Here is a 27,177-nt window from a genome sequence, read left to right as displayed (position 1 = left end):
CTGTGTTTTTTTCTTTTTTTAATGGCTGTAATTCTGTTTCACCTGAATGTATTTTTGTAATTTTATTAACTTATACCTGCTCTGTTCCAAGCTTATTCTGGCAAGTTATTTAAAACTTCTCTGAAAGTAGTCACAGGTGATCTTTTTTTCTACTACAGGCTTGCACTTATCTTAAATTCTAGGTTTTTCTACCTTATGCTTCATGGAAAGTAGGTACAATAAAGTTTTAATTTTTAAAAATGAAGAAAAAATATTCAAAACCAAGTCACTAAAAGCAAATGTTCCTTCACTTTCCTGTATCTTCAGCAAATACTATGCATGCACTCCAAAAGGATATCAGACCACAAATCAATAGAAAAATCCATTCAACTTACACTACATACTCTTGTGAAGTTAAAAGATACAGAGCAAAAAATAAACCCGGATTGATTTCTGAAGGAGGCATATCTGAAGGATGATTATGAAAAAATGAAGGGTGATTTTGAAGTAAGGACAAGGAGAGAACAGAATATGATAAACATTTTTGAAACACTTTGATTTACACAGTCAGTGAAATACTATCATCTCTAGGTAACTCACTAAATGAGAAGAAGCCTGACAGGTGACTGGTCAGGTATACAGAAAGATTTGGAAGCCCTAATATAGATGATTGTTGGTTAAAGTTACAGGAGTAGAAATTTTGAAGCAAAAGAGGGTCTAGATAATAGTCACTGAAAGATCAAAAGACAGAATGAGGGAAAATGAAATGAGAATGATTTGAAAAATACAAATAGAATCGAAACATTAGAGGAGTGTTCAGTTTCAAGGAGAATAGGAGTAGTCAAAAATCATAGAAGAAAAAAAACATGAAGGCTGGGTTTGACTAGTGAGTCTATAACAAATGTAATGGGGTGACTTTAATAGCAACGATGGGTGAGTTAGCAACGATTAAGGTAAAACAACAGTCAAAAAAAAAAAAAGTGTATTCTACCCATTTAAAATGTTCACTCAGGAAAACTTGGGGAAAATTATAACAACACTAAGGGGAGACCTGAGTGTCTTTAAAGGCAGAAAGGAGACTTCATTAGCTCTAAATAATTAAACAAAGCTTGTGTGTAACAGCTGAGAGAGTCCGACTGATAAACAGGTATGTTTCAGACCTAAGTTAGGCACTTTGAGGGAAAGGGAACCTGACTTCTGTCTCTAGGGAACAGAAAGAAATTAATCTCAAGCCACTTATTTATTTATTTATTTTTTTGGTATCACAGTTGGTCCCTACCCTCAGTGGTATATATTTACAAGGTAATTTGAACTTGGTAAGTGAAAAGGCACAAAGCCCAAACAGAAAATGGTATTAAAAATATAAGATGACAAAATGCAAAAGTCAATAATTTCCACTTGAAAACAATTTTAAATAAAATCCAAACAAAAAGTTGAAAATTTAAAAACGTTAACTGCTAGAGGCTTGATATCCATGTGATGTGCAAAGTGATTAAATTTTTAAAAGGCATAATATAGGTTTAATTTTTATATAGCCACCATCATTTAATAAGATTTCTTGGAGAATTTCTACCAAAGACACAATTTCCTCCTTGAAAACAGGCATAAAATGGGAAACATTGGGTGACTCGGGTACCAAAGAGCTGTGAAAAGTGTCTCCACAACTTGTTAGTCTGAAAAGCAACATTAAAAAAAAGTGGAGCATCAAAACACTTTATTTCAAAATCACTTGATGCCTGATCCTGTATGTAACTGGAACCATATTCACATTCTATAAGTTTCTGAATTTCAATTTCCCGTTTTATTTATTTTTATGAGCAACTTACTTTATTTTGAATCTGTACTTTATTTGACATTTATTTAAGCTGTATAAAAGCCATGCACAGTTTATTTACAATATTATACATTAACGATGTTTGAAGACTACACAAAAATTTCACAAAACTTACTTAGATGGAAAGACATGTGAAACAGGGAGCTTTCAAAAATTTTAGATTCAGAATTTTGCAAAGATTATTTTGCTTTCTACTGTTCTGCAAGCACTGGCTTGAAATAAGACTGACAAAAACGTGCAAATGAGTAGAATTTCAACAAATGAAAAACTACAAATGTTTAGCTAAAAGGTAAAATATCTTGAAATCCTACTATGTAGCAATGGGAATTTATAAAACAGAAAAAAAAAAGGTTATTTTTAAAAAGTCTTTCATGAATAACAGGCTCTCAGTAATATTCTATAAAAACATTCAGAAATAAAGTTTCTCAAATTATGTCCATCATCAAAGTTAGGTTTTCAGTAGTGGCCGAAGCTGTGAATTGTAAATTATTTACTGTCCTACATGGGAAGTCTCAATTTCCCCCGCTAGGGAGAGGGGGAGAAGAAAATCAACTGGCAAATTTAGATTCAAGTAAAAGATCCTGGTACAGACAACATGAACACAGAGTGGATCGCTGCAGTAATGTTCGAGTCCACATACTTTTACTTGTACCCCTAAAATGGAAGGTGTAAACTTTAGGTTTCTTCAATTTAAGATCTCCTATCAGGAAGTAAGTACCTCATTCTTCAGAGTTCTAGAAAATATCGATAGGGATTTCTTCTTCTCCACGGGCATATCATTTAATTTTTACTGTTGTGGCTGAAGTACATTTAGATATTCAGACTGCCCCAACTGATAAGTTGTGTTCCTTCCACAATCAACATACTGGTATCTTTCCTGGGATATCTGTTCAGAGTGTCCAAAGTATGTTGTTGTCACAGTAACTCTAAAAAAGAAAAATTGGGAGACACAACAACAACAAAAAAACTCAAATAGGGAGACACATTATTATTTACATAGAAGTTTTGTGAACTGAGAATACTTTCATATAGCAAAATTTTCTCCAGGGAGAGACTGATTAATGATAATATTGTGGACATGGGCCACTCAGGGAATATTTGCCCAACAGATAGCATAAATGCTGATTTAGCAAGCCCTACTCCAATAATTATACACAAGAAATACCATGTTTTCAGAACATTTATCATTACTTAAAAATATGTAAGTTCATTTCACTTTTAAAAACAAAATTCTCTCATCACAGGAAAATTCTTTCATTCTTTCATCACATTTTGGACCATTAGCTGAAGGTCCAAACACCAAACCTATAACCTACAATGTTTTAATGGCCTAGAGTAACACCCAATTTGCACATTAGTAACAGTACTTCTTATTACTGTGAAGGACTATTTACCATAGATAACAGAACAATGGATGCTGAGCTCTGTCCTCTTTTTCATCCCAACACCTGCCATTTTCCTGTGTTCTTGCAAGGTCTAGATTCACTCTTCAGCAGCCATGTGATCCTTCACTACTTCTCCGAGCTCTGATTTCCTCATTCTTAAAGTGGGATAATATTTACTCATCTCATCGCACTCTTTTAAGGCTTCAAACCCGACTGAACTGATACTTATAAAGGTGTTGTGTATGCTATAAACCAAAGTTATAAATCTAAAGTTCAAAAAAGAAATATTTCTTTCAAAAAAAATTCATACTTACTGCATCATGAGTACGATATTATGTACTTTGATTGATATCAGTGTACAAAAATCACTGTTAAAAAGAAAAAACAATGTGAGTAAACATGGCTATGATATTATAATTTAAAATCACTTAATTATGATTCCTTTCCCTATGTTAAAACTAAAAGAGATATGATACAGAAGACATAAGTAAGCATTTATTGATGGAACGTTTTCTACACCTAATAATGATAAAGATTTTCATGACTTTTTATTCTAAAAACAGACATGTTTTACTACAGCAATTGTAGAGTTGTTGCACACTGGCTACAAATTACTGCTACTTTTTATTCATCTTTTGAAATTGTAGTAAACAGTTTGTTAGAAATTCTGTATCAGCCTGATACCATAAAAGATGATAAAAAAAATATCTTTTTTTTTTTTTACTTAAGAGTTAATAATCACTTAGACCCAATGTAAAAGCTTTAGAAATTCAATAAGAGAACATTACACAATACTAGCATTTTTAGTTCTGCTATACTAAAGTCAACAAATACTAAAATGTGTGAGACTATGGTTCTTATAGTAAATAAAGTGACATGGTGTGCTGAATGGGAAAATTATGCAGCCAAGAATTCTTTATCCAGCAAGGCTGTCATTCAGAATACAAGGAGAAAAAAAGAGTTTCCCAGACAAACAAAAGTAAAGAAGTTTGTGACTACTAAACCAGCCCTGCAAGGAAGAGGGACGGGGGGGGGGGGGGGGGGGGGGGGGGGGGGGTAGCAGAAAAGACCAAGGCAATGAAGAATAAAAAGGACCAGAGAACATCACCAGAAACACCAACTCTACAGGTAACACAATGGCACTAAATTTATGTTTCAATAATCACTCTGAATGTAAATGGTCTAAATGCTCCAATCAAAAGACATAGGGTATCAGAACGGGTTTAAAAAAACAAACAAACAACCCACACACAAAAACAAGACCCATCTACATGCTGCCTACACAAGACTCATTTTAGACCTAAGACACCTGTAGATTGAAAGTGAGGGGATGGAGGGGCGCCTGGGTGGCTCAGTTGGTTAAGCGTCCGACTTCGGCTCAGGTCACGATCTCGCAGTCCATGAGTTCGAGCCCCGTGTCGGGCTCTGGGCTGATGGCTCAGAGCCTGGAGCCTGCTTCCCATTCTGTGTTTCCCTCTCTCTGTCCCTCCCCCATTCATATTCTGTCTCTCTCTGTCTCAAAAATAAATAAACGTTAAAAAAAAAAAAAATTAAAAAAAAAAAAAAAGAAAGTGAGGGGATGGAGAACTATCTGTCATGCTAATGGACATCAAAAGAAAGCCAGAGTAGCCATACTTATATCAGACAGACAAGATTTTAAAACAAAGACTATAACAAAAGATGAAGAAGGCATTTTATCATAATTCAGAGGTCTATCCATCAAGAAGATCTAACGACTGTAAATATTTATGCCCCCAACCTGAAACACCCAAATATATAAACCAATAATGATAAACATGAAGAAACCTACTGATAATAAAACCATAATAATAAAAGAGTTTAATACTCCGCATACAGCAAATCAACAAGGAAACAATGTCTTAGAATGATACAATGGACAGGACGAACTTAACAGATATATTCAGAATATTTCATCTTAAAGCAACAGAACAGACATTCTTCTCGAGTGCTCATGGAACATTCTCCAGAATAGATCATATACCATGTCACAAATCAGTCAGGTCCAAAAAGATCAAGACCATGCCACGCATATTTTCAGATCACAACACTTTGAAACTTGAAGTCAACCACAAGAAAAAATTTAGAAAGTCCTCAAATATGTGGTGGTTAAAGAACATCCTACCAAAGAATGAATGCATTAACCATGAAATTAAAGAAGAAATAAAAAAATACATGGAAGCAAATGAAAATGAAAACATGACAGACCAGAACCTTTGGGATGCAGCAAAGGCAGTCCTAAGAGGGAAGTATATTGCAATAAAGAACTATTTCAACGGGGTGCCTGGGTGGCTCAGTCGGTTAAGCATCTGACTTCGGCTCAGGTCACGATCTCACGGTTTGTGAGTTTGAGCCCCGTGTTGGGCTCCGTGCTCATAGCTCAGAGCCTGGAGCCTGCTTCAGATTCTGTGTCTCCCCCTCTCTCTGTCCCTCCCATGCTCATGCTCTGTCTCTGTCTCTCAATAATAAATAAACGTTAAAAAAAATTAAAACAAAAAAGGGTCTACTTCAAGAAGAAAAGTCTCCAAATACACAACCTAACCTTACACCTAAAGGAGCTAGAGAAGAACCAGCAAATAAGGCCTAGCACAAGAAAGGACATAATACAGACAAAAAACAATATAGAAACAGCAACAAAAAACGTGTAACAGATCAATGAAACTAAATAATGGTTCTTTGAAAGAATAAACAAAATTGATAACCTCCTAGCTGCACTTATCAAAAAGAAAAGAGAGGACCCAAATAGAAAAAACTCACAAATGCAAGAGGAGAAATTACAACCAATACCAGAGAAATACAAACAATTATAAGAGAATACTATGTAAAATTATATGCCAACAAACTGGGCAATCTAGAAGAAATGGACAAATTCCTAAAAATTCACAAACTACCAAAACTGAAACAGGAAGAAATAGGAAATTTGAAGAGATGCGTAATCAGCAAAGAAAATGAATCAGCTATCAAAAATTTCCCAATAGGGGCGCTTTGGTAGCTCAGTCGGTTAAGCATCAGTCTTTGGCACAGGTCATGATCTCATAGCTCTCTGTGCTGACAGCTCAGAACCTGGAGCTTGCTTCAGATTCTGTGTCTCCCTCTCTCTGCCCCTCCCCCATTGACACTGTCTCTCCTTCTCTCTCAAAAATAAAAAAACAATAAAAAAAAATTTTTTTTTTTAATCTCCCAACAAATAAGAGTCATGGGCCAGATGGCTTCTCAGGGGAATTCTATCAGACATTTAAAGAAGAGTTGACACCTCTTCTTTCCAAATTGTTCCAAAAAATAGGATGGAAGGAAAGCTTCCAAACTCATTCTATGAAGACAATATTACCTTGATTCTAAAACCAGACAAAGACCCCACTAAAAAGGAGAATTACAGGCCAATATCCTTGATGAAACTGGATGTAAAACTTCTCAACAAGATCCTAGCAAATAGAATCCAACAGAATATACATTAGAAGAATTATTCACCATGATCACGTGGAATTTATTCCTGGGCTTCAGGGCTGGTTCAATATTCGCAAATCAATCAATATGATACACATTAATAAAAGAATAAGAACCATATATCCTCTCAATAGATGCAGAAAAAATATTTGACAAAATACAGCATCCTTTCTTGATAAAAACCCTCAAGAAAATAGGGATAGTAGGAACATACTCCATCATAATAAAGGCCATATATGAAAGAGCTACAGCTAATATCATCCTCAATGGGAAAAAACTGAGATCTTTACCCCTAAGGTCAGGAAGACGACAGGGATGTCCACTCTCACCACTGTTGTTCAACATAGTACTGAAAGTCCTAGCCTCAGCAATCAGAAAACAAAAATAAATAGAAGCCATACAAATGGCAAGAAAGAAGTCAAATTTTCACTCTTGGCAGATGACATGACACTCTACGTGGAAAATTTGAAAGAGTCCATCAAAACACTACTAGATTTCAGGGTGCCTGGGTGGCTCAGTCGGTTGAGCATCTGACTTTGGCTCAGGTCAGGATCTCACAGTTTGTGAGTTCGAGCCCCGCATAGGGCTCTGTGCTGACAGCTCAGAGCCTGGAGCCTGTTTCAGGCTCTGGGTCTCCTTCTCTCTGCCCCTTCCCCGCTCATGCTCTGTCTCTCTCTGTCTCTCAAAAATGAATAAACATTAATAAACAAACAAAAAAAAAAAAACTAAACTAAAAAAAAAACAAACACTGCTAGATTTCATACATGATTTCAGCAAAGTCACGGGATATAAAACCAACATAGAGAAATTGGTTGCATTTCTATACACCAATAATCCTTTGCAGAAGGAGAAATCAAGGAATTGATCCCATTAACAACTGCACCAAAATCAGTAAGATACACAAGAATAAACATAACCAAAGAGGTAAAAGATCTGTATGCTGAAAATTATGGAAGCAATTGTAGACATCACAGGGAAAAGGAAAAACATTCCATGTTCATGAACTAGAAGAACAAACATTGTTAAAATGTCAATACTACCCAAAGCGATCTACACATTCAATGCAATCCCTATCAAAATAACACCAGCATTCTTCACAGAGCTAGAGCCAACAATTCTAAAATTTTTATGAAACCAGAAAAGGCCCTGAATAGTCAAAGCAATCCTGAAAAAGAAAACCAAAGCTGGAGGCATCACAATTCTGGACTTTAAGCTGTATCACAAAGCTGTAATCATCATGACAGTATGGCACTGGCAAAGAAACACATAGGTCAATGGAACAGAATAGAGAACCCAGAAATGGACCCCAAAATGTATGGCCATAATCTTCAACAAAGCAGGAAAGAATATCCAATGGAAAAAAGACAGTCTCTTCAGCAAATGGTGTTGAGAAAACTGGACAGGGACATGCAAAAGGATGAAATTGGAGCACGTTCTTACCCTGTATACAAAAATAAACTCAAAATGGATGAAAGACCTAAATGTAAGACAGGAAACCATTAGAATCGTTCAGGAGAAAACAGACAGCAACCTCTCTGATCTTGGCCAGAGCAACTTCCTACTAGACATGTCTTTGGAAGCAAGGGAAACAAAAGCAAAAATGAACTATTGGGACCTCATCAAGATAAAAGGCTTCTGCGTGGCAAAAGAAACAATCCACAAAACTAAAAGGCAGCCTACAGAATGGGAGAAGATATATGCAAATGACGTATCAGATAAAGGATTAGTATCCAAAATCTATAAAGAATTTATCAAACTCAACATCCAAATAATAAATAATCCACTGAGGAAATGGGCAAAAGACATGAATAGACACTTTTCCAAAGAAGACATACAGATGGCTAAGAGACACATGAAAAAATGCTCAACATCACTCATCATCAGGGAAATACAAATCAAAACCACCATATCACGTCACACCTGTCAGATTAGCTAAATGAACAACTCCAGAAACAACAGATGTTGGTGAGATGTGGAGAAAGGGGAATACTTCTGCACCATTGGTGGGAATGCAAACTGGTGCAGCCTATCTGGAAAATAGTACAGAGGTTCCTCCAAAAATTAAAAATAGAACTACCCTACGACTCAGTAATTGGCACTACTCAGTATTTATCCAAAGGATACAAAAATGCTGATTCAAAGAGACACATGCACCACAATGTTTAGAGCAGTGCTATCAACAATAGCCAAATTATGGAAAGAGCCCAAATGTCCATCAATTGATAAATGGATGAAGAAGATGTGTGTGTGTGGGGGGGGGGGGGGGGGGGGGGGAGGGGTGTGTGGTGTGTGTGTATACATCTGTACACACACATACACACACACACATATATATAATGTACACATACATACAATGGAATATTACTCAGTGATCAAGAAAGAATGAAATCTTGCCATGTATTATGCTAAATGAAATAAGTCAGAGAAAGACAAACATGATTTCACTCATATGTGGATTACAAGAAACAGATGAAGATAGGGGAAGGGAAGGAAAAATAAGGTAACAGAGAAGGAAGCAAACCATAACAGACTCTTAAAGAAAACAAACTGAGGGTTGCTGGAGGGGAGGTCAGTGGGAGGGATGGGCTAAACAGGTGATAGGCATTAAGGAAGGCACCTGTTGGAATAAGCAGTGGGTGTTATAAGTAAGTGGTCAATCGCTGGATTCTACCCCTGAAACCAATATTACACTATATGTTAACTAACTTGAGTTTAAATAAAAATAAATACTTTTTAAAAAGGTGACAAGGTGTATTTGACCTTAATTATGAAAAATAAGAAAAAATGAATATTAAGGGTATAGACACATACTACACATAAATATTATGCATGTTGACAAGAGAGAAGACAATAGAGATGATCAGAGGCCAGAAGTATTCCAAATGTGATTTCCTGACTGCTAAGATTGTGGGAAATTAAAAAGATATCTGTAAACTCTATTCTTGATATTTTATAATTTAAGGAGAGAACATTATTCAAATATTAAAACTTACTACATATAACTCATTTCTTCTGCTATGATAGTAGGTACTGTATAATCAATCTGAAAGACAAAAAGTGAAAATAAGCCAACTAGAAAGAGGAGCAAAGCATCAAAGATTTCAGACATGTTTCACAATTTCAAAGAGTTAGAAATCTCTCCTTTTGCATGGCTGAGTCTAAGACTTTCTCTTATACGTGCAAAGAACACATGTCAAGTTTGTGAGGAAATCCTCCCCCTCCCTCAGATTAATATGATATAGAAAGTCAAAAGTCATTGAACTCCTCCAAAGTATCTTATGATGGAAACTTACTTGTTTCATATCCAGTGGGCCAATATTGGTTATGTTGTTTAAGCGAGCCTTTCCAATAACAGTTTTTGAAAACTGAACTTGTGCAGTGATATTTTCAACTTCAACAGAATAATAGTTATTGTTTGTTATATTTAGTGTGTTCTGTAAAAGAAAAGGCAAAAAGTGTATAAGCATAACAAATATGTATCCAAAATCAATTTAAAAAAATGACTTCAGAGGTGCCTGGGTGGCTTGGTCCATTAAGCATCCAACTTCAGCTCAGGTCACCATCTCAGTTTGTGGGTTTGGGCCCCACATCAGGCTCTGTGAGGACAGCTCAAAGCCTGGGGCTTGCTTCGGATTCTGTGTCTCCCTCTCTCTCTGCCCCTCCCCCACTCATGCTCTGTGTCTCTCTCTCAAAAATAAACATTAAAAAAATGACTTCAGCTGTGGCCACACTTCAGTTATTAGGAGGAAGAAAAATATTGCCAAAAATATCAAAGGATATTAAATAAGCTAATTATTTGGTTTTATGATGAATACTATGTACATAATATGCCGACAATAAGCACACAATTAAAAATTAACAGGTTTACGGGGTGCCTGGGTGGCTCAGTCAGTTAAGCATCCGACTTAGGCTTAGGTCATGATCTCACGGTTCCTGAGTTCAAGCCCCACATCAAGCTCTGTACTGACAGCTTGAAGCCTGGAGCCTGCTTCAGATTCTGTGTCTCCCTCTCTCTCTCCTTCTCCCCTGCTTGTGCTCTCTCTCTCAAAAATAAATAAATGTGAAAAAAAATTAAAAAATAAACAACAGGCCCAGAAAATGTACATTACAGGAATATAAAAAATGAATGTTAGAAAATGTATTTATGGCCTTAGAAAAATTCTATAAAAATAATTTTTAAATTTCATCTGAATTTCTACTAAATGTTAATATATAAATATCTTCACAGACTATATTAGTAATGTATTTCCTATTCTATCAGGTACAAAAATGACCATTTAAAATTTTAAACTACTTCATATAAACTTTTTTGTCTAAAAGAAATTGGTATTTTAACTTATACATGAGTAGAGATTTCTACTGGGTCACTTTGGAGAAGAAATGGGATAGATTCAAGTCTATTTGTTGGAAAGAAATGGAGCTATATCATTTCTGTACTTAACAGCAGGGGCAATTTCCATAATTCTAATTCACAGTTATGTCAAATTATTTTAGAAAATGAGCAGTGGGAAAAAAATGTTAAATCAAGAAATAACAGATAACAAAACATCTAAAACAGTCATCACAAATGAAAATCAACAGTAACTAAATGATGAATCTTAAATATTCATAAGGCAGATTGTAATGGTTACCATTTATATACAAAGAGCCCTCACAAACTGAAAAGAAAACGACAAAATCTTTAGAGGTAAAAACAAACAAAAAAAGTAAAGCATATGAATAAACAAATCAAAAGAGTACAAATACAATTGGCCAAGAAACACTTAAAAACCCTCAAATTCATTTAGAGTTAGGGATAAGCTAGTAAACTTAATATTCATTAAACTAGTAGAGCTTGTAGAAAGCAACAAATTCTATTCTTGGTAGGGATTTGAGCAGAAGGGTCAATTTTTACATTACTGGGAAACGTGAAGCATTGCAGCCATTCTGGTAAGTAATCTAGCAATATCCATTAAAATAAAAATACATATATCCTTTGACCTAGCAATCCTACTTTTGAGCATTTATTCCAAAGAAATAAAAACATCAGGATGTGAATGAGAATAGTGGCAAAAACAAAAAGAAAAGAAAGTGAATGACCATCCACAAAAATGATTAGTATTAAATTATTGCATGGAATATTACACAGCCCATTAAAAAGAATGTAGAACTCTAAGCCAGAAATTGAGGATAGATTTCTACAAGGTATTAACAAGTGAGAAAACCAACATGCATAAAATATGTACAAAATATTCTTTTTAAAATAAATATTACTTTAAGAAAAGCTGACAATGTGAGCTTATAAATTAATATAAATATGGAGAAAGATGAAAAGATGCAATAAGGGATAAGTGGAAAGAAGAATCTTAGTAAAAAAGGATTAAAAAAAGAATGTACTAGTGACCAGCAATTACATGATCACATTTATGTATTAATTTAAATCATAGTTATAAATGTAGAGTTTTTTTTTTTTAATTTCCTAATACAGTAGAAATAATCTTTACCTAAATATACAAACGTTTTTATCTACTTGGCTCTTAATACCCATGTCAATTTAATTTCTAGACACTGCAGGAAAGAGATTGTTAATTTGAGGTCAATGGACCTTCTGATACAGGCCAAAGAATGGGATTCAGAAGAATCTTGGAATCCTTTATACATGCAAAATAATGTTGGTATAGGTCTTTTTCTGAAGTGCCGCATATTAAATTAATATTGATCCAATATTAAAAGGATCAATCATATATTGAAAGCTAGAAAGATAACAAAGATAAACATTAAGAAAGACAAAAAAAAAGGACAATTTAGTACTATCAGACATATTGTTACTGAGAGCAGTGAGAATCCACTTAATTTGTAAGTCAAGAGAGCACAAGCATAAGCTTTCAAATAATGATTTTTAAAAAAAAATTTTTTTTAATGTTTGTTTATTTTTTGAGAGAGACAGAGTGTGAGCAGTGGAGAGGCAGAGAGAGAGAGAGATACACACAGAATTGGAAGCAGGCTCCCAGCTCTGAGCTGTCAGCACAGACAGCAGTGTTTTCCTGGACAGTAAAACACTATGGATATTTCCCCATATACTAATTTATAAGAGAAATCAAACAGGCACTTACTTGTACCTTATCTTTATTTAAAAAAAAAAATTTTTTTTTTAACATTTATTTATTTTTGAGACAGAGAGAGACAGAGCATGAACAGCGGAGGGGCAGAGAGAGAGGGAGACACAGAATCTGAAACAGGCTCCAGGCTCTGAGCTGTCAGCACAGAGCCCAACGTGGGGCTCGAACTCAACGGACTGCGAGATCATGACCTGAGCCGAAGTCGGCCGCTTAACCGACTGAGCCACCCAGGCGCCCCTGTACCTTATCTTTAGACACAATACAGGAATAATCTGTTAAAACGGTAAAAATTGTATTTCACCATATATAAGGAAAAGAAAATGTTACCTTTATAACATTTATAGAATCAACCTACTTTTAACACTTTGCAAGAAGCTATTCAAAGGCTGAAAAGTAAACGGACTATAAATATTCTTTTGTCAATAACAGTTTAGTTTATTTACCATTTTAGAGGCAACTTCAAATGCTAAATGATTCTGTATACACAATCACCAGTACTTACTATTTGCCATTTTCGGCACAACCAGAAATGATAGAAAAGATCAACAGCAGATATACAGAAAGCAAACTGACCAGTGTCACATTTAATATTCTCTCAGAGGGACAAAAGTGTACTTAATATAATAAAGGAATGTAGTCAAATATTTTAATGTAATTTTGTACTTACCGTGATATTTAAATATACTGTACGCTTTTGAACATCATAACTGACGTATGCTGATTTTACGCCAATGTATTTCACGTCAATAGAGCGAGGGAAAAGGAAAAACACAGCCAATCCAGAAAGGAGCAGACAGACAAACACAGAAGCCATCACATACAGCTTTCTGAAAACAAAAATGAGAGTATGAAAATACATGTGCATCAAAAATTACATAATGAAACATTTAGAGAAGATATTTTCAACTTGAATTTTTCCCCTATTATACCAGCAGGAAAAGTATAATTTTACCATTTTTTTATATTATAAAAGTAATTAGTAGTGTTGGGTCTGGTCTATAAAGTGTTAAAATGTTCTCCTTAAAAGATGTATGTACCTTTTTGGAGACTGGGATTTCAGGATTACTGAAGGCACAATATTAACTACAGTGATTCCTAAACCAGGCTGCACACTAGAATTAATTAAGCTGGAGAACTTTATAAAAACAGGGATTTCAAAAGTCCCTTCTCTCCCTTCTGAATTTAGCAGAGCAGAATTTTCACGTGAGTTTTGCCATTATATGATTCCCAAAGTGATTGCTCATCAGAACCACCTGTGAAGCCCTTAAAAGCATAATGACATAACCACATGCCTCATCAATCTCACTAAGTCTCACTAAGACTTTTTGAGTCTCCTCATCCCAAAGTATTTATGTACTCAGTTTTTAAAATATTGTTTACATTAATCAACTCTGTTTTGATGATGCTATTAAGCTGTTTCTTGAAAATCAAGAAAGGGGATAATAATATGCAGATATAAGACAAGAAAAAAACAAAACAAAACAAAAAACCTTCCATGCCTTTCCTAGTCTTCTAACTCTCCTTGACAGGTATCTCTTCCATCTCCCGCTCTTTATTTCCAATCTCCAGAGATAAAAATTGCCTCTATCTTCAATTTTATCCTCAAAATAGGGTTTCAAAGTAAAATCTTCCTGGTTTCTCCAATAAACACCTCTCAGCTCAAAGCCCACAGCACCTTTTATTTTTTTTTTAAAACTAGGTCTTTTATATTACTTAATCATTTCTTTATGTTCTAGTCATTAAATAAATTCTCATTTTATCCTTTCTCCTACTTTCTCTTCCCCACCAATTCCCAAATGCCTTAACAGACGTAATCTTTGCCTGCCCCACAACTGCTATTTCAAATGAGTCTTGCACATGTTTTATGTTTCTGAGTATTTTGTCTAAGAAAAGAGAACAAAATGGTTTAAAAAAAAAAATAAAACAAAGATTCGCTAACTCACTACTACTAGGCCCACACTACTGTTTTGAGCAAACAAAGACGTTCCCACTCACTCACTCTAGATTTCCTCGAAACCTGAGTAGGGTGATGATCACTACTAGATCACCTACTGAATAGTTTAGCACACATTTATAGTACCTACTCTACACCAAACCCCTAAAAAAGGTATAAAAAAAGAGTTCAAAAATCATGACTAAAAAAATCTGAACTTTGTTGAATTTTCTTCTATTTTAGTGTTGTTATTTTTAATCAGTGCTAGGTGAGCCCGCCGTAATCTATTTAGGGTTTAGGGCCTATAAATCAGCTCCAGGTGTTAATATATGATCAATGTCCTAAATTACTCTGCACCCCAAGTTTACAGCCATGAATCTGATGGGATAAACATTCCACATAGTATTTTCTACCAAATTGAAAAACTGGCTAGTACACTGATGAAGACTATAGATGTCTATTATAAAATTCACCAGTCATCATTTTTCTTATGGCTCTAGGGACAGTAATGAATCCTAGGAGGTATAGAACTGATAAAGCTATAAAGATCATGTGGCTTATTTGGACTCAAGTTACATTTCTACTTTTGCCATTTCCTACTTGCAACACTTTCGGCAATTTACTTTTTTTCTCCACTCTAAAATGTGTAGATTTGTTTTCAGGATTAAATGATACAGCTAAAATATGCAGACAAAAGCAATACATAAATATAATTTCCTAACTACCTCATCACAACTCCCCCAACTTAAAGAACCACAGCTGTTTGTAAAATATTATAGTTTCACTAAAAAATGAGTCATTGTTTTTTCATTGCACATCTGAAACTCCTAAAAATTCTTAAGGGGCTTCCTACGGTTTTCAGATTTCTTAGCTTACTAATGGTGTGGACCTTGCTATTTTCTCAAGCTTCATCTCTACCACTTTCCAACAGCAGCATTTACTTTAGGCAAACATCTGAATGCCAGCCTGTTACTCTCATCTATGCACATACTGTTCCTTCTGTCGAAACGGTCTACCTCAACTTTTTCTACTTTGCTAAGATTCAGCTAATGCTTCATCTTCTTTGGAGCCTTCCCTAATTCCACAAAATAATTTAGATTCTACCATATTCTGCTCTCATAGTACTCTGGAAATACCTCTAACAGGTAAGACAAAGGTACTATAATCACTAGCTTACATGTCTATCTCCTCGATAAATTCATAATTCCCTTATACCAAAGATACTTTTGAAAAATTTGTATCCCAGGCCTTAGAACAGTGACTGATTTCACAGGTACTCAATAGGTGTCTAGGTTGCCGTCCAACAGCATTCTTCTCTTCATATTTCATTCTGAATACTTACTATTGCTATGTATTTAAATTCACTCCTTTTTCCTGAAGTGTCTAATTTGCTGTTAACTCTTCCCATGTAGTTTTCATCTTATTCAGATATTGTAGTTTTCATTTCTAAACATTCTATTTGGATATTTTTAAAATATCTTCCATGTCTATTCTTAAGCCCCATCTCTTGAAACTACAGAATATAGTTAAAGTAAGTATTTCACTGTCCTTGTCAAATGCTTTCTTCTATGCCATTTATTGGTCTGTTTCTATAAATGGTCTTTCCCATTATGGGCTATATTTTTCATCTTCTTTTCACGCTTGGTAATTTTTAATTGGATGACAGACTCATATACTTTACCATGTTGAATGCAGGATAGTTTGGAATTCCTACATATATTCTTGAGCTCTGTATTGGGATATAGTTGAGTTTCTTGAAAAGAATTTAAACCTTTTGACGTTTGCTTTTAGGTCTTGTTAAGCATGAGTACTGCAGCTTTTAATCTAGGGGTAATTCTTTCTGTGGAATAACCTTCTGAGTACTCCACCCGATTCCCTCTGAATTATGAGATTTTCCACACTGATTGGTGGAAACTATCCCCGGTCCTATATAAGCGTTAGGGACTGCTCCCTCTGTTTTGTTTTGTATGGTTCTTCCTTCAGCCTCAGGGGCTTTCTTCACACATATACACTGATCAGTACTCAGCTAGACACTCACAGAGTACCCAGTGGTAACTCTCTATCCTCTCATACTTTGCCCTACTAACTGTGGTCTTGGCCTCCGAGATTCCCAGGACCATCTATCTCCTCAGTTTAGGGGTACTGCTAAGCTCTGCCTGCATTGTACTGTGATCTGATATATTTTCCTAGACAGTAAAGTGGTACAATCATAGGGTTTACGTCATTAGCTTTCCCTTTCTCAGATATCACTGGCCTGTACTGGCTGATGTCCACTGTCTAAAAATATTGTTTCATTTATCTGTCCAGTTTTTTAGTTGTTTCAGACATAAGAATAAACCTAGTCCCTATGATTCCATCTTTGGTTGGAAGTGAAAAAAACAAATTTATTTGATTTTGTACTTGTATCACTTTGTTTTTAGGCTAAGAATCTTATTCCCTAATGACATTAGTACATAATTACTTATCTGCTTTACATAAAGAAGTTTCAAAATTACACTAACATTACTCCTAACAATGCAGCTACTGAGTACAGTTTAAGCTTTTGTTGGTAGTTATCTTTGTCATTTAGAACACATCTTCCTAGACACTGACAGTCAAAGTGCAATGTTTTCAAGTCACTTAAAGTGATTCTTTCATCTGCAGTCATGCCAACAACCGGATATACAGTTAGAATCATTTGTTTCAGTTTGTTTCAATTTTTAGCATTTTTTAAATTTGACTTCCAATTTCCAAACTTTTAAATTCTATTTAAAAAAAAATGTACATGGTTGTAAAGTTCAAACAATATAAATATATACACATACACACAGAGATCTCACATGCTTACCTGTTCCCTCTTCCAAGTTCCCTCCCAAATTCTGAGAGTAATCAATTGTATTAGTCTTAGGTTTATCATTCCATTGTTTCTCTCTCCTTCTCTGTATGCATGTGTGTGTTTCACACACACACGTACTCTAGATATGAACTGTAGTGAAATACAGAGTTCTTCCTTTTCCATGTTATCATTGTATAGATGTAGCATGACTTATTCTACCCGAATCCTATTACTGGACATTTATATTACTTCTAGTCCTTTGCTATTATAAAACACTGGCACGGTGGATAAAAACCATACTTTATTTGACAATTATCCTCAGGAAAACATTTTCAAAGTAGAATTCCTGAGGGAAAGGGTAAATGTGTTATGTAATTTTGCTAGATAACATCAAATTCCCTTTCACCGAGGTATGGATGTGCTCATTTCACACAGTGTTGCCAACAAAATACACTGTCAAAATTTGGAGCCTGGCTGATCTGATAAAAAATGGTCTTTCAATGTTTTAATCTGTATTTCTCTTATGATCAAGACTGAACATCTTTTCACATGTTTAAAGGACATCTGCATTTCTTTCTTGTGGATGAGCTGTTCATATCTTACTTTTTGTCTGGTGGTGGCCTTTTCCTCTCAAATTGTGAAACTCCTTATAGTGTAAGGATATTGGCCATATGTTTGTAGTAACGTGCAGACATCGCTTCCCAGTTTGCCATTTATATTCTGGCTTCAACTAAGGTTTTGTTTTCAACCTGTAAAAGTTAACCTATACTTTGTCAAATTAATTAATCTTTTCTTTCCTCACTGGATTTTGAATCATAGAGAGTTTTTTTTCATCCTAAGATTATAAAGGAATTAAGCCTAATTTCTTGAATATGCATAACCACCTACATAATTTATAATAAAGGGTCACATTGACTTTTTTAAATTTTTGGTTCATTTTCTTTCCAATGATACATATTTAAATATGCTGCTCTACTGATTACTTGTTTGGAGCACAGTGGTCAAGAAGCATGCCAATCTGATTTTCTGTCCCTTATAAATTGATCCTTTTGCCTGGGATTTTTCAAAGGGTTTTTCTGTTTTGTTTTGTTTTTTTACCATCAAAGTCCAGTACTTTCACTAGGATGGGTAGCACACAATTTAAAATCATGGCGTGTCTTTTCAGTATGCAGGTTCATGTCTTGTTTTACCTCAGGGAAGTGTTCTCGAATTGAGTATTTAGTATTTGTTCAGTTTGATTCCTTTGGTTTTTCTACAGGGGCTTCAATTACATGTTTGTTCAATCTTCTTTCCTTGTGTTCTATACCATTTTACCTTAAATACTTTTCATTAATGTGTCTGTGTTTTCATTTACTCCTTTGTACGTTCTATATCCTTTGCCATACTTTCCATGGTATCTGTTTGCACTATGTTCTTTCAGTCTTCTCTTTATATCTGAAATTATTTTTTTCTAATTCTTTCAGGGGTTCATAGTCTTATTTCACATCCTCATATTGTTTAGTCATCTCATTTCTGAGCTTTTCAATTTCTGACTCATGCTGTTCTGTCAGAGCTTCTATAGGTTTCTTAAGTTACAGTTTTCATCTGTTTTTCTGATATGTTTCCATGATCTGTTAACATTTTATTTCAGTTCACTTTCTTCTTCTTTCTTTTTAACTGACTTTGTGTGACACTTCACTGCAATATTTTTTGTTGCTCGTGTTTAAATGAGATGTTTTTGTACATTTCACAGAAGCTTTCCATTTCCGTGAGGATGGGCCAGGGTGGCTTTCCTAAACTCCATCCTCTGTTGTAGTAAAGTTGTTTTTTTGTTTTGTTTTTTTTTTTTTTTTAAGATGGCCTGTATATATGTCCACTTCTATGGTTCTGAGATTCTCTCTCTAGTTTTTGAAACTTTCCTCCTTTTCCCCTATTCTTTCCTTGTAAAAAATGGATCTAATCCCCAATAGGCTTTTCCTTAGGATATGTCTGTCCTTTTGCAAGAGTTTTTGGTGAGTTTTCCTAAGGTCTTTGAGGGCTCAAGGTGGTCTAGTTCCTTCTGATCTTCTCAAATCCCCTTAGTGAATCTCTGTGGCCTCTGTGTACCTTTTCTGCCCTCTCTCCAAGGTACAGGAAGTGGAGGCCTCCCAGGTTATTTTTTGACAGGTTACTCCCATAAGTATTTGCTGGAAGTGGGATCCTCTTCTTTTTGGGTACTATGTATCAGAGCATTTGCTTGGTATATCAGGGCTCTTAGGACCTTCTGCAATTCTTTTTGTTTCTCTTCACAAATTCCCCACAGCTGCTAACACTTTCTGATCCTTGCTCTGTCTTCATTCTAGGGTGCATAGGAGAACCTTAACACTCATTTTTGATGAAAATGTTTGTGTTTCCTACTGCTATTCTAGGTTTGTCTGTTTTAGTAAATAGATTTTTGAGAAAATTCAGATGCTATGCTGCTTTGAAGACCTTACCCCAACCAGGAATCCTTTTTTTTTTTTTTTTTTTTAAATAATACAAAGCATCTGATGGCATAATTTAACAACCTGATGACATTTTTCATTTTAATAGTGTTAAACTAGAGTAATTACACATAATTCAAAAAGCAAAGAATACAAAAAAATTTGCTATTTTCTTATCACTTACGTCCTTCTTGGCCTTAATCTCTGATCACTATATGGAATTAATGCCACAAGCTGGTTTTCTTGCCCTAAAAGTAAAAGTACAATTAGAAATTTATTAACACTATTAATGAAAATATAGTAGATTTCTATCTAAGGGTGGTTTAGAAAGATCAGACTACAACCCAGCTCTCATCTCATTACTTCAGTAAACTGCTCTCAAATCTTCAAAAATTATCAAGTAGACATTGAGTTCTAAAAGAGGTAATTTATCTTTCAGAGCTTGATGTCCAGACAAAATAATACAAAGAATGAGAAAGAGTAATCTTTTTACTGAAAAAAATCTAAAAAGTCCCAGCTTTCAGAAGATCTGAATTCACCAAGACTTCCTCCAACTGTGTATTTTCCACTTAGATTCTGATTTGGGTATCTGGATAAGGGCAGAAGAAATAGCGCTACCTTGCTGTCCTGAAATCACTATAACTACAGAGGTTCCTACACTATATTCTTGAAAATCAAAAGTGACACACAGAAAGTCTCATGCTTCAAGAGCTTATACAAAATGAGCCTTCCACAACTCATTTAGGCCACACATTGTCTGCATTATGTGACTCCAAAATCCATCCTTTGTTTCCTGGGTTGGGCTATATCCAGATTTAACAGATAAGTAGATCTTTAATACGCCAATTTTTCCAATCTCATCAGAACTAGGCTCTTTGTAATAACTCTTAAAGCACTAGAGTCACATTCTCTTTTTTTTTTTTAATGACTATTTATTTTTGAGAGACAGAAAAAGACAGAGTGTGAGCAGGGGAGGGGCAGAGAGAGACGGAGACACAGAATCCAAAGCAGGCTCCAGGCTCTGAGCTGTCAGCACAGAGCCCGACGCAGGGCTTGAACTCAGGAGCCATGAGATCACGACCTGAGCCGAAGTCGGACGCTTAACTAGCTGAGCCACCCAGGAGCCCCATAGTCAAATTCTCTTTTATTTTTTTATTATTTTTTTTTAACGTTTATTTTATTTTTGAGACAGAGAGAGACAGAGCACAAACGGGGGAGGGTCAGAGAGAGGGAGACACAGAATCCGAAACAGGCTCCAGGCCCTGAGCTGTCAGCACAGAGCCCGACGCGGGGCTCGAACTCACGGACCGCGAGATCATGAGCCGAAGTCGGTCGCTTAACCGACTGAGCCACCCAGGCGCCCCTCAAATTCTCTTTTAAAGCTTCCTGCAATGCTTCCATTATTCCTCCCTGCCCCTTCCACAACTCTCTCCTCATTTACACTACCTCCTCACACCACATTTAAATATATATTATACACATGTCTTTTTCTGTGTGTACACATATCCCGTCTTGTTTGGTGGTGTTCATTTGGCTAAACTACAATCCTGCTTAAAAGTAACCTTTTAGCTCCTACGGTGATATCCATACAGCTAAATATTAACAGAGAAAAACATACAACTATGCTCACTGGCTTCATTTAGATCACTAATCTCAAGTGGCCTTTAATGTCAGTCATCATACATTACCCAGGTCACACTCTTAATCTGACTCTCCAAAACCACAATTTCAGACTTCAACTTTGTCTTCAAATCTCCAATAGCTCCTTCCCTATCCTCACTCTTAGCTCATCATGTGACAAAACAGAACTTCCACAAGCTCCCACCACCACGTCTATGCACCTACCTGTCTCTGTGTCCATACACTCTACAATCTCTCCTATTACAAAGAGTAAACTACAGGCGCTCCTCTGTAAGAGCAGCCCCCTGCTCTTGTGTGCTACATCTAATAATTCTCCCATCTCCTGCACTATCACCTTTTTTCCTCTATGTATCATTCTCATCAGCATACAAATTATTCACTCCATCTTTTAAAAACTCCCTTTCCTGACTCAGAGCCCCCCTCCAGCTACCGTCTCTATTCTTTGCTTATATATAGTAAAACTCCTCAAAAATACTACTTTCTTACTACATAACTTCACTCCTCCTATGCACTATTGATCCCACGCTATACATGCTATATGCAACCTGCCACAGCTGCCCTTTTAAAGGTATCCAGTGGTCTCTATCCACATCACCAAATCCAATGGTCAGTTCTCACTCCTTACATTACCCGATCTATCAGTAACATCTAACAGTTGTACACTCTCTCTTCCTTGGTACACTTTCCACATTTATTTCCAGGACACCACAGATACAACGGAATTTCCTCCTTCTACTCTAGCTGCTTTTTCATTGTCTTTGCTAAATCTTCCTCCTGTCACTGAGTTTGAAATGTTGAACTGTCCCAAGGTTCAGCATTAGGGTCTCTTTTTTTTCCATTCACGCTGATAAGCTTGGTGCTCTCATCCAACTCAGCTTTAAGTACCACCTGTATTATGATGACTCCAGCCAAGGCCTTGCATTTGAATTCCAGACAATTATAACCAAGTCCCTACTAAATAGGTCCACTTAGATGTCAAATATGCATCTCCACACTTACATCTCTAAAACAGAACTCCTGATCTCTCCCTGAATATACACATTCAAACCTTCTTTTCACCATTTTAATTAACGGCTACTCCATTCTTCCAGCTATTCAGACAAAAATACCTTCAGAGTCATCCTTGACTTTCTACTATCCACAATCCACTTCCAGGCTGCCAAAAATGCCAAGTGGTTATACCTCAAAATCATAACCCGATTGCCAGAATGGTCCTTTTTTTTTTTTTTTTTTTTCCTGTCTTAGCCTAAGGCACTAATCCCTTCACCTACAAAAATCCTTTTATTCTGTATCAGGTACTTATCCCTGCAATGATAAAGCCATCACATTGAAAGGCCAACTCATATATAAACTTCCCCAACCTAATGCATTGCTTAGAAACTCTGGTATATCTTATGTGGACACTGCCCTTCCCTCATGGTTTCTCCAGGGTTACCTATCAACTTCAACCAGGCAGAAAATGAGGATGGCACAAAGTATTTTCATGATTTCTACTGTCGCCACTTCTACTAAAGTTTGTGTAGGCTACAAACAACACATGAAGATTACTCCCTTCTGAATTTCCCTATGATATGCCACAAACTGACACCCCCCTCCCCCCCCCCCCCCCCCCCCCCGTATGACCCATCTTCATTTACCAACCCTTTTCATGTAGTTCCTCTTAAAAATAACTAATTAGGGCATGACTGGCTTGCTATTATTCTTTACATCGTGAACTAAAAATATTAGGTCACCAAATTACTTAAATTGTTCCTAGTGCCCAACGTGATTATGACCAAATAGGACTAAAAATTTTCAGTCAAAAGACACTGCATATCTAGTATCACAAGGGGGAAAGAAAACAATACTAGCCGTAGAGGGGTGGTTTTCATTATTGCTTTGTAAACCTGAATGTGTTTATGGTTTTTTTTAAATGTTTATGTTTGTCTCTTTGTGTCCGTTTAACTGAAGATAACTGATACACGGTTTTAACTTTAATCCTACAAGTTTTTAAAACACAAAGGGCTGTGCTTTGATCTATGGGTTTGCTATCATTACAAATTCACTACAAATCCAGTGCAAATGCCTGGAATAACTCTTTAAAGGAAAAATAACACAGTAACACATACCCCTAGGAATTCTTCCTGTTCCTTGACAAGTGGGACAAGTGACACTATCTCTTCCTGTAAATTCCACATACGGAAACTGAGAGACATCGCCACCTCTTCCATCTTCATTATGGACTTCATTATTAACCAGTCCATTCCTCATATTTTCAGTTGATGTGACTCCATCATAAGCATCTTCTTTATTTGAATGCAAAGGCAACTGAGAAAAAGACTTTCCCATGTCTAAAGAAAAAGAAATATCTTACGATAAAATCAGGGTAAAAGTACGTACACTCAAGAACATTATGGGATTTTTATACCAATATAATTAACATAGAGCAAACTTCAAGGGAATATTCAAATTACTTTTTGGATTAGAATTATATTTAATCAGGGTAACAGTTGAAACAAGGGAGCCAAGAATCCAAAGTGTTTTTTTCTAACAAATTATTATAAAATGGTATCATATCAGACTCATGATGAGAATGGGCTCTCAAACATTAAAATTGCACATAAGTTTGTACTTTCTAGGGTTCTCTGAAAAGAAAGCGGTCTTCACTGGAATACAACAAAAACATATTGTACCTTTAAACCAATTAGCACTAAAGGCTAAAGTTGCTTTAGGCAGATTATGACTGTTATTATATTGGATCACCAGGTAAGTTTGAAAGAAGACTTTAACTACCTCTTGTTCCTCCTCAGTCTGTACTTTCTAGGTGCTTAAATTCTTCTTTCCAGCTTATCTCTTCTCAGGCAAAAGACCCTGAGGGCCAAGCATCCTGTGATGGTAAGCAAAACACGCCCTTCAAGCAATAAGGGCTTTCCAGACCCCAAGACAATTATCGATCTGAACTTACTGGCTACCTGCACGTACCCATCCACCTTTGCCCATTTTCCTTATATAAACTCAGAAGTATTTTTAGCACTTTGGAGACAACCTTTGTGACATTAGTCACGGTCTTCCCATGCTGGCCTCACTGAAATAAATTCTTCTCTTGTTTTGCTACCATTTGTCTCTCTGCCTTTGGATATTGTTAGTGGTGAGTGGTTGAACCTCATCAATTTGGGACCCTCGGAACCAGGTGCTCTTGTACCCCTAAACCGTGGTTCCAAGTCAAAAGTAGTACTTTTCTGGGGCTCCTGGGTGGCTCAGTCGGTTAAGCATCTGACTTCGGCTCAGGTCAAGATCTCATGGTCCTTGAGTTCGAGCCCCAAGTCGGGCTTTGTGCTGTCAGTTCAGAGCCTGGAGCCTGCATGGGATTCTGTGTCTCCCTCGCTCTCTGCCCCTCCCTCACTCACGCTCTGTCTCTCAAATAATGAATAAATGTTTAAAAAAATTTTTTTTTAATTTTTTAAAAAGTAGAAGTAGTACTTTTCAGCCTTTTAAAATTCATGCGCTTTGTGATAAATAAAATCCACAATCCTTCTCATTCTCACATTTCTAGCTTGAAACTTTTAAACTTTCAACAAAAACAACTCAAAACCAAATCCCGCAGATTTGTCTTTCATTCAACAGTTGACAGAGTTGAAATTTCAAAATTACGTTGAAACTAATATCCCAAGATATTTAACAGAATTCACCAATACAAAGCAACATTTAGAACAATTAATTTCAAAACTTTAGGGTGACAGTATCAAAAATAACATGGGTAAAATTTAAATTTACATTTAACATAAACTTAAAACCAAGTAAGAATAAGTGGTAGTACCTACATATATACCATACCTATACAAAATCACCTCCGCAGGTACGTAATGCAAGAGGACTGCAGTTGAGTCATACAATTTTCAGGATGAAATGAACTTAAAAGTCATATAATCCAATCTGCTGATATTCTCAGGGGAAATTAACAAAAAGGGAAAGCAGAATTACAAATAACGTTTCTGCTCTTTCCAAATTTGACCATTTATCTTTTATCAGTTCCTAAAAATGTATTATTATAGACATTCATACAAAGAGATAAGCATGTCTTTTAGAAATTCTCATTGATTTGAGTAAGGAAAACTGACACTCAGTAATTCAAGTTATAGTATAATATGGAGAAAAGTTTACTTTTTAATACTGGCATGCCACCCACATCCTGGGATCATTCAAACATAGTATATACAGCAGGATAAAAAATATTCACAACCAGATCAATTTAAAATTGTAGAAAGATGAAGGTGCTTATTTTCACTATTTTACTATTTTAAAAAATCTATGTACACATTAACCATGTAAGCTGAAAAACATAAATGATCTATAACGTCCACAAATGGATCATCTTCTCTTGGCTTGTCTCAGTGACATTAAAACCAGGCCAAACCAATTTGCCAGTCACAGGTGGTTCAGGGGTGAATTAACATCACTATCTCCACACACTGACCTTGGGACCTGTCTGGAATATCAGTTAGGCAGGGATCAGGGGCCTCAGCAGTGTGGCCACCGAGCCATCCTTTCTGGGATCTTAGCACAACAGGAGTGTTAAGATGTATCCCAAAGAATCCTTTGGGGGAAGGGGGGTGGGCGGGCAGGGAGACACAGAGGGCAAGATCAAGTGGCTCTCAGTCTGGACCTGTTTTCTTTCTGTATCTAACAGTTGTCTTGATGAGTCTGCCTCTGACAGGTGTTTATTTCAGCAACGCTAACTGACAAGCACCAGACTTAGGCACTAGGTATCCCCGCCCTCCCTACTGGATATTCCTCACATCAAACAGTATTTAGCCACTTTTATTCCTAAAAACCCATTGGTTTATAAAGAGGTGCTACACCCCCCTTTCTTTTCCCTATATGCAATGTTTTCATCGCAATCTCTTACTGAAAACCCAACATGAATCTAAGACTTAGCAGAGAGAGGGGGGAAAAAGTACAGCATTCCATCCAATCTAAATGGGTCGTTTTCTTCTATGATAACGAAAGCCGGCACCTTTTGTAAGCTGCATGAACAAAACACAGCACACAGCCTACTCTGGAAAGGTTAAAGATAAGATCAAAGCAACCGTGCAAAAAAAAAACTAAAGAAGAGCAAAAGCAGGGGGCACCTGGCCGCACAAGGTGTGGGAACCTGGAATCAACCCTAGGCAGGAGACTGGGTCCGGATAGGTGGTGACACAACACCGCCATTATCCAACCCTGAGCGCCCCCTGGGTCGCTGGGCTGGGCTGGCTCCCCTGCGGCCTCCCCTGTTCTACCTCTTTCCTCCCGCTTGACTCTTCCCAGGACGCCTCCGCTGGGCTCTACTCCGAAAAAGGGACCGAGGGCCTGCGCGTTCAGATTACTCACCGGCACGCAGAGCGCTGCGCAGTCCCGAGCTGCTCCGGCGCGCACTGGCCAGGGGATAGGGTCACGGGGTCTGCAGTCCCGATCGCTGGGGCTGGGACTACTGGCCTACAAGCGGCAGCCGCGGATTCGGAGCGGGGGAGGGGCAGCAGAACGACGGCTTTGGCTGAGGCCTGGCGCTGCTGCAACCTGCGTCCGCGCCTGCGCAGAGCTCTCTCCTAGGAGGTGTGTGACCCAGCAGTG

At 36.5% G+C, this 27,177-nt stretch overlaps 1 protein-coding gene across 6 annotated transcripts; it reads right to left on the bottom strand.

Moving 5' to 3' along the window:
- TMEM106B (transmembrane protein 106B) lies at positions 1-27,051 on the bottom strand. 6 transcript variants are annotated; one of them, XM_078441869.2, is made up of 10 exons: positions 26,938-27,051; positions 25,402-25,503; positions 24,361-24,454; positions 23,697-23,918; positions 20,132-20,195; positions 13,426-13,585; positions 9,954-10,094; positions 9,654-9,703; positions 3,513-3,566; positions 1-2,739 (listed from the first exon to the last, which is right to left on the bottom strand). In XM_078441869.2, the coding sequence occupies exons 4-10, from the start codon at positions 23,914-23,916 to the stop codon at positions 2,601-2,603; spliced, it is 828 nt and encodes a 275-aa protein (XP_078297995.1). In that variant the 5' UTR covers positions 23,917-23,918; positions 24,361-24,454; positions 25,402-25,503; positions 26,938-27,051; the 3' UTR covers positions 1-2,600. The 6 variants fall into 6 exon arrangements, with proteins under 6 accessions (XP_078297995.1, XP_078297996.1, XP_078298000.1 ...); XM_078441870.2 differs by lacking the exon at positions 24,361-24,454; XM_078441874.2 differs by lacking the exon at positions 25,402-25,503.
- Between the last annotated feature and the right edge of the window lie 126 nt (positions 27,052-27,177).

Source organism: Panthera onca, chromosome A2, assembly GCF_046562875.1.
Source record: "Panthera onca isolate mPanOnc1 chromosome A2, mPanOnc1 haplotype 2, whole genome shotgun sequence".
NCBI classification, from domain to species: Eukaryota; Metazoa; Chordata; class Mammalia; order Carnivora; family Felidae; genus Panthera; species Panthera onca.
The sequence above is the reverse complement of the archived record's forward strand: the minus strand, read 5'-3'. Positions and strand labels throughout refer to the sequence as shown.

What these genes read in the sequence shown, in the direction of transcription:
- TMEM106B (XM_078441869.2), bottom strand. Translation starts at nt 23,916, where the DNA reads ATGGGAAAGTCTTTTTCTCAGTTGCCTTTGCATTCAAATAAAGAAGAT. An exon ending in AGATTAAGGCCAAGAAGGAC is followed by an intron (nt 13,586 to 20,131) that starts GTAAGTGATAAG and finishes TTTTGTTTTCAG; the next exon opens with AAAGCTGTATGTGATGGCTT. An exon ending in GCCCACTGGATATGAAACAA is followed by an intron (nt 9,704 to 9,953) that starts GTAAGTTTCCAT and finishes TTTGTCTTTCAG; the next exon opens with ATTGATTATACAGTACCTAC.